Genomic DNA, 7658 nt, shown 5'->3' with positions numbered 1-7658 from the left:
GTTTACTATTCTTCAAAGGTATAATAAAACAATTATTGAATTCGGTTTTTGTGATATGCAGAGTTATCATGTGTGAATTACACGACAGAATCCATTTTTCTCATTATCGATTTGCGCTGTTGAGATTTGTTCACCCTGGAGTTAAACTTTAGATGTAATCACCTCAACTTCCCATTCTGATTAATCTCCCAGCTCAAGATCCTCGAGCTGTGGCAACGAGGTTAAAAAAATCAAAATCTTGCGCTGCGAGGTCCCTGAACGTTGTCAAAGCCTAGAAAACGAGGATCGGTCAGGATATAATGAAATAACTCATTCCGCTTTAATCAGTTGGCAAGAACGTCTTTTGCACTGCAGATGTCGTTTCGCAATGAGTGGAAATGACATTGTCTACGATATTTTATATTTTGTTTGTTTGTTGAGGTTTCTGGGGTATTCTGACAGGACATTCAGATTGAGAAGACCATGGACTGTGGCGATATAGGTAAATTTTAATGATATTTAAACGTTGTAAACAGTCTAAGAACTAACTTACAATTATTTATATAATTATGATAACACAACTTTTTCTTTACCAAATCTACGTTTGGTTATATTGTTCAAATGCATGTGACTAAATTGTTATTGTTTTCCTAGTCTATTTTCTATAATTTTCTTAAGTAAATTATAGGCGTATATATATTATATGGAATGAAAGGTTTTCCTTATTCCGTTGCATTCAATTACAATTACAATTACAATAACAGTTCGTTTTCTAGCTCTTGTGCTAGTTTTCGGATTTCTTTAACGACCTGAACAATTGAACCATTGCGAACCTTTATGAATGTCGAAACCAATGTATAAATATCGAGTGGTATCAGTGCAGCTCCGGCGACGGATCCAAATAAACGGAGTCCTCTAGATGCACCACCAACAGTTCTACACGTTTCCCCAAGCCCACCACTGAATATCTTGGCAAACTCCATTGCTGTAAAGATCGCACTTCTACTGAACTGAACGGCCTTTTCGACGCCTTTTGGGCCGATGAGATTTTTTCGCCCTAATCTCTTCAATTTCTCCATCATTTCATTGACTTCATCTGACTTATCCTGAAGGTTTTTGGTCTCTTTTGCGTCCGTATTTATTGCTTCACAGACGTTTTTAACTTTACGATATCGTAAAACTTTATTTACGATTAGTGTGCCAGCCATTGTTGTACCGCCCACAGCAGCAATAACAGCTCCAACAGCACCCAAGGGCAGAGAGGCGCCCAGCCCCGTGAAAGCCGCACCACTTCCTAGACCTACACCTTTGCCAAAAAGATAAGATAATGCGCCCGTTATCGTTGCCATTCGGGAATTTTCTTCATCTTTTTGTATATCATCAGCAAGTGCTCTCAGTACCATTATGGTGGTCTTACGCTCACGTTTCCATTTTCTCTTTAACTCTTCCAGTTCTCTTTTTAATTGGGCTATTTCTTCACCGGAATCTTCAGCGCTTTCCAAACAGTTGCTTTTTCCATCTCCGAGTTTGAATAGTTCACTTTTGGGGTTTACATGCCAATATTCTTCTTTCAAATCTTTTTCCCGATCCTCATTTAACGAATCTTCTTCCCTTATTCTTGAATCTTCACTTCCTCCGGATTCTGCCTGTTCTCTTTGCACATGGTCATCGCTTATTGCTTCCATCTTGGACATACAGCACTGCGTACAAACTGGTAACAGAGCTGTACAATGTGTAACGCAAATTTACCAATCTGTAGCCTTTGTTGGGTAAAACCTGTTGTGTGGGCAGAGATAAGACAACTTTAGTGTAGGTTAAACAGCAACCCCTTCTTTTTCGCGCCGCTAAGCATGATGGTAGGAGGCTGTACGTTGCTTTCGAACGAAATGGCGGTGCTGGAGCGGGTGATTTCCTTTGGACGAATATATGGCAGTTTTTAGACTATTTATTGCTTCAATCGACATTCGTTTTCCTATGGGAAATAACAAAGGCGCTATGCTCTATATTTTGAGAGAATTTGAGAAGTTTCTATCCATTAGCAACGAGAAAATACTCCGAGAGTGACACGCTTTGAAAACTTACTTTGCAGAATTTACTAGGGGAAATTTCGATCTCCGCAACAAAAGCAGGTGAGTTGGCCTTTCATTATGCGATCGGCTGAATTTTATTTCAAAATACGATGTTCGGATAGTGCCTTGCATTCGATCTCACAGTTACTTTGCATGTTCGCGCATTAAAATGGCATTTTTGGCCTCCTGAAATTTACAACCTCTGTCGCATTTGTGTTCGAATTTGCTATTGAACTCAATAGAGACTTCAATAAATGTTTATATTTGTTTTGGCGCGAAAATACACTAAATTCAAATTCAAGTCGTCTACTTGTGGCACAAAAATAAAAAGATAGACGTTTTTCTGCTGTTATTTATCCTTTAGCTGAAGTGTAACTGTACTCCTCTCCTCCCGTACTAAATTTTGTATATATCATATACGTGAGTTGTATCGTAATTTTAGGCAAGATATAGTTCAATATAAATTTTTAAAGTCGCTTTAGATTTGTATATAAATTTTTTAATAAAATATTTAGTTAAATTATAAGACTCAGTACAATCAATAATAACTCTTGTGTTAGGATAGACGTGCTAAAAGCAGGAAGGCATGTTATCTTGAATGAATTTACGGCTAGGCCAAATTGGGAGGGTGGGAAGGCGTTGATGCATAAAGCGAATCCAGGTTTTAAAAATACGAGAAACACTGCTTGTCGAGATATTAAATCTGTGAGCAATATCTTGTAAAAGTTAACCCAAATGTAATCTTGTAAGCACAAGGAATAATTCCTGTTCTGGAGACATTGATCTTCGTTTACCACATTTTGTTTGTGAAGCCGAAGTTATGAGCAGTGTTGGAACCATAATACACAAGGTGTTCACAGGCCGGAGAAAGGTAATCATAAAAAGCTTTAAAACTTGAATAGTTGGGAAATCCAGCATAAAATCTAAAATCATTGTCACTGTCTATGAATCTTTCTAATCGGAAGGCACTTAATTGTACTTTTTTGATATCTTCTTCATGCTGTTTTTGTAGCTGCTGTTTCTCAGCCTCAAGTATAGCCATTTCCTTCTTAATTTTATTTATTGGATCCTCAATCTCAACTGTAGAATTAATCTCACTAGTGACCGCATCATCTCTTATTTCTTTACTTGTTTCACTTGATGAACATTGTGAATAATTATCATTGTCAACTGTTATTCTTAAAGTGGGCCTTTTTCTTGGTTTACTTGTTGATTCAAAAATTGTTGGAATGTTGTTGGTATATGTCTTCTTCCCTCCCACAAAATGCATTGAACACACCCTATGGCTGGAACTAGGATCTCTTACACCTTTTCTTTCCGAAAGTCTTACCCACTTTTTCTTTAAATCAGGATTTTTTGGAATCTAATTAAAAGACAGTTCAAGGTTTCTCCGATTCTTGTTTTCGCATTGTGGGATACAACAATATCTTTTCCATAACCTTGCAGTGACTTCATTTTTTTCAGTGTTATTTACCTCAAGTGAAGTGTGTGGTTCAACCTCCATTATGATTATATTATATATTTTAAAATTTAAATACTGAGCTAACCTACACTAAAGATTTTAATTTAATTCTACACTAATTTAAAATATTAACAAATTTAATAAATATTCTAAATTGTTTCTATAATTTATATATATATTATTTTTGTGCCACAAGAAGACGACTTGAATTTGAATTTAGTGTATTTTCGCGCCAAAACAAATATAAACATTTATTGAAGTCTCTAATCTCTCTATGAGTTCAATAGCAAATTCGAACACAAATGCGACAGAGGTTGTAAATTTCAGGAGGCCGAAAATGCCATTTTAATGCGCGAACATGCAAAATAACTGTGAGGTAGAATGCAAGGCACTATCCGAGCATCGTATTTTGAAATAAAATTCAGCCGATCGCATAGTGAAAGGCCAACTCACCTGCTTTTGTTGCGGAGATCGAAATTTCCCCTAGTAAATTCTGCAAAGTAAGTTTTCAAAGCGTGTCACTCTCGGAGTATTTTCTCGGCTGCTAATGGATAAAAACTCCTCAAATTCTCTCAAAATATAGAGCATAGCACCCTTGTTATTTCCCATAGGAAAACGAATGTCGATTGAAGCAATAAATAGTCTAAAAACTGCCATATATTCCTCCGAAGGAAATCACCCTCTCCAGCGCCGCCATTTTGTTCGAAAGCCTCCTACCATCATGCTTAGCGGCGCGAAATCTATAAAATGCAAGTACTAGTTGTCTAAATGGTCATTCAAAATGCAAACAAAGCGTTTACATTATTGACAGTATCCATGCATTTAAATATCTCTGAGGGTATTTTCACCACCAAATGATAGGGCTTGAAAATGTTATGCAAATTATATATTTAGATTAGCAGACAGCTATACACATCACTTGTAGTACGTGCCAAAAAGCTATAGGATGTTTCGTTACCCTATAAATTACTCAGCTTAGCATGCAACTATACATTTTTGAAAATTCTGCGTTTTTTTGCGTTTTTTGTACCCTGTTACAATTCATACTGTTACTATTCATTACATTTTATTCTCCTGCCCTGATTTTAAGTAGTTTTCAGGCAGGATGTACAAAAGAATAGGATAAATAACAGGTCTTATTCTCAGATGCAAGCGTTGCTAAGCAAGTGCTTAGTGCCTTTAGAATGCAATATATACAGCATTTCGCTCTCGTACTCCAAGAATACCGTTTTGGCAACACAGTCACCCATCTATTGTAAAGATAAATAATCAAATCGATTTCTTACCTACACCAATTCGCATTTCTAACAATATTATCGAACGTATATTTATATATTTACACGCCATTTGGAGTATAAAATAAGATTAAAGTGTCTGTGAGTATTTGCGCTAGAGACACCGAAATACCACCAATTGATAGCGCTTGAAAATGTTATAAAAGTAGTATATTTCATTTTACAGCCAGCTATAAACAGCACTTGTAGTACGGGTTTAAAGTGCTATAGATGTATTGTTATCCCAAACTATATACACACCTTTAGCAGCAATATTCTTTTAGCAATTCTTCGTTTTTCCTCTTTTTTGTACCCTGATTTTCTCCAAAGGCAGGATGTCAGAACAATCGGAGAAGTTGTCAAAAGAATCTGAGAATTAGCTGTTGTTCTGAGACGCAAGCGTTGCGAAGTGTCTGCTTAGCGCCTACTGGAAATATTATCGTGTGGTGCCACTCCCTTAGGGTGAAATGACGGCAGAATCCAAATCCTGGCGTAAAATTTAAGTATGACTGGTTTTTCGGCTTTTTTGAGCCGAAATTCGTTCGTACTTTTTTACTTATTGCTATATCGGGCGATGATTCCATGTTCAGAGAATGCTAAATACTCGACTTCATACCTTGGATTACTGTTTGTTTATCGCATCAAGTCATTTCGGATTAATCTGTCGTCTGCACGTACGTAAAGCGCTTCGCTCCTCCCCAAGTGATTTTTATTTACCTTGTTTTTTAGCGATGCTTAAACAAAATCTTAAGCATTTCCAACGTAGCTGTCCATATCAGCCATTTAATTGAAATGATGTGGCAAACGTTCCGGCGGGAAGTTTGTATCGGTATTATGGGTGTAAAAAGATCTGATAGCCTTCTGTTAAAGTAATATCACATGAGCTGTCATTGTTAACAACTTCACGAAATTTTTAACCAGTATCTGGCTTAGACTTGCAGAGAAATGATGAGTACGTCAGTGTTCATGTTAATGCAGTGCAGTTTGAATTTTGATTATATATAGATCAGATTATATGTAGATAATCATGCGTGGAATATTTGTGGCTCGATTAATTTTTTGCCGTATATAGTAGGTAAATATACTGCATGTTTGTAGCATATACTGCATGTTTGTACCATGCATGTACTGCATGTTTGTATCATGCATATACTGCATGTTTGTACCATGCATATACTGCATGTTTGTACCATGCATGTACTGCATGTTTGTATCATGCATATACTGCATGTTTGTACCATGCATGTACTGCATGTTTGTACCATGCATATACTGCATGTTTGTACCATGCATGTACTGCATGTTTGTATCATGCATATACTGCATGTTTGTACCATGCATATACTGCATGTTTGTACCATGCATATACTGCATGTTTGTACCATATACTGCATGTTTGCACCATATTTTTTTGTTTCAAATCATTGTATAGTTCTATGAGACTACACCAGGAAACAAAGTGCTTGGTGACCTACCGATCAATCTCAGTCACTATCTCTGACAACATCAATGATCCACTCTGCAGTAAGCACCTCAAGACTAAAGAATGCAATATTAGAACTGGTATCTTCATTTGTACTTCACAAAAGCATAATAATTATACAGGAATACAGGCAAACAGCATACAAAAAAGGCACTGACAGGCACCTAGATATGCCTAGATATACCTTCCCCTAGATATACCTTCCCCTAGCTACATTGAGATTTGAGAGGATGATACATATTCTTAATATCAAACAACACATGGGGTATAGATAAGCTTTCCTGTCCATCTGTCTGCCCAACTGCCTATTTGCCTGTTCCCATATGATGTCTAATGAACAATTAGTAATTATTGTCAGAGTTTATTTTGACCACGTACAGTGCAGGCGAATGTATTTTTGATCTTCTTGGCATCTCTCGCATTGAAGAAGATGCATTCGGGATGAAAAAATGGCTTGCATTCAATGCATTGCAAGGATGGACGAGCCCTCTTCCTTCCACGGCAGTATTTATTACACACAACAATAGTGCACCACCTGAAGAAAACACAAAACTTAAGATTCCAAGTCCTGTAAGATTAATAAGGAAAATTAGTTTTCAATGCCAATGGGAGGAATTTGAATTTTTATTTAACATCAAAGTGCTATATGAAGTGCACCTGTGTTTACAACAGAAATTGCTTTGCTAATAGTATTAAATAGGCACACCTTTATTAAATAGGCACACCTTTAAGGTCTGTTCACACAATCCAATTTTGTTGGATCCAATTCACTTCTGACGTATGAAATATAGTTAGTTATTGATAAAGCAGTACTGCATTGGCCTCAATACATTACAACACAACAGACTACAAAACATCCATCAGAAGTGAATTGGATCCAACAAAATTAGATCGTGTGAACAGACCTTTAGTTCACAGAGTAGAGAGCCAGTTTTATAGGAGATTATAATTTTAACTTTTAATAATAAATAATAAACAATTATTGGATGAGGCTCAGCATGATATCAAGAATTATTCAGACCAAGGTCAATATTATCTGCCGAGGCAAATGTTTTATTAAACATTTATAGACATCAGAAACGTACCGTTACGTATAAAACGATTAAACAAAGTTTATTTTAAAATGCTTATTTGATTTGATTTTATTTATTTTCGCGCTCTTTTGGGTTCATGATGCTGGCGCGCCAGGGTTTGGGCACGAGAGAGTCCAATATTGGACCAATAATTGTTTTTTTTTTCAATGCAAGTTCGATGCAAAAAAAAATTTTGGACGCTGAGCACGTGAGCAGCGAAACTACGTAATAAATACAAAATATTAAGAATTAACTGATTCTTTTGACCAATCAGGAACGACAATACACACGAAATGTATAATAATATAACTAAATATA

At 36.3% G+C, this 7658-nt stretch overlaps 2 protein-coding genes across 6 annotated transcripts in view; both read right to left on the bottom strand.

The window, feature by feature from the left end:
- Positions 1 to 7658, bottom strand: part of LOC114520098 — a 32083-nt gene that overhangs the window by 21357 nt on the left and 3068 nt on the right. For 2 of the 5 annotated variants that reach the window (XR_003686662.1, XR_003686661.1), the window contains exons 4-5: positions 6646 to 6802; positions 6260 to 6323 (exon numbers count right to left, since the gene is read on the bottom strand). The gene's annotated coding sequence lies outside the window, so the exon portion shown is untranslated. Of the gene's footprint in view, positions 1 to 16; positions 272 to 6259; positions 6324 to 6645; positions 6836 to 7658 lie in introns of those variants that run through there. The other 3 variants (XR_003686663.1, XR_003686664.1, XR_003686660.1) reach the window with 3 other exon arrangements.
- LOC114520100 lies at positions 584 to 5235 on the bottom strand. The gene is made up of 2 exons (XM_028540311.1): positions 5046 to 5235; positions 584 to 1755 (listed from the first exon to the last, which is right to left on the bottom strand). Exon 2 carries the CDS (start codon positions 1671 to 1673, stop codon positions 732 to 734), a length of 942 nt encoding a protein of 313 aa, XP_028396112.1. The 5' UTR covers positions 1674 to 1755; positions 5046 to 5235; the 3' UTR covers positions 584 to 731.

The sequence above is a fragment of the Dendronephthya gigantea genome, unplaced genomic scaffold (genome assembly GCF_004324835.1).
Source record: "Dendronephthya gigantea isolate DGI-Jeju-01 unplaced genomic scaffold, DenGig_1.0 000015F, whole genome shotgun sequence".
Lineage (NCBI taxonomy): Eukaryota > Metazoa > Cnidaria > Anthozoa > Malacalcyonacea > Nephtheidae > Dendronephthya > Dendronephthya gigantea.
Note: the sequence above shows the minus strand (reverse complement) of the source record. Positions and strands in the feature narration are given on the sequence as shown.

Excerpts from the sequence above, each read along its gene's own strand:
- LOC114520100 (XM_028540311.1), bottom strand. The coding sequence starts at position 1,673 with ATGTCCAAGATGGAAGCAATAAGCGATGACCATGTGCAAAGAGAACAG.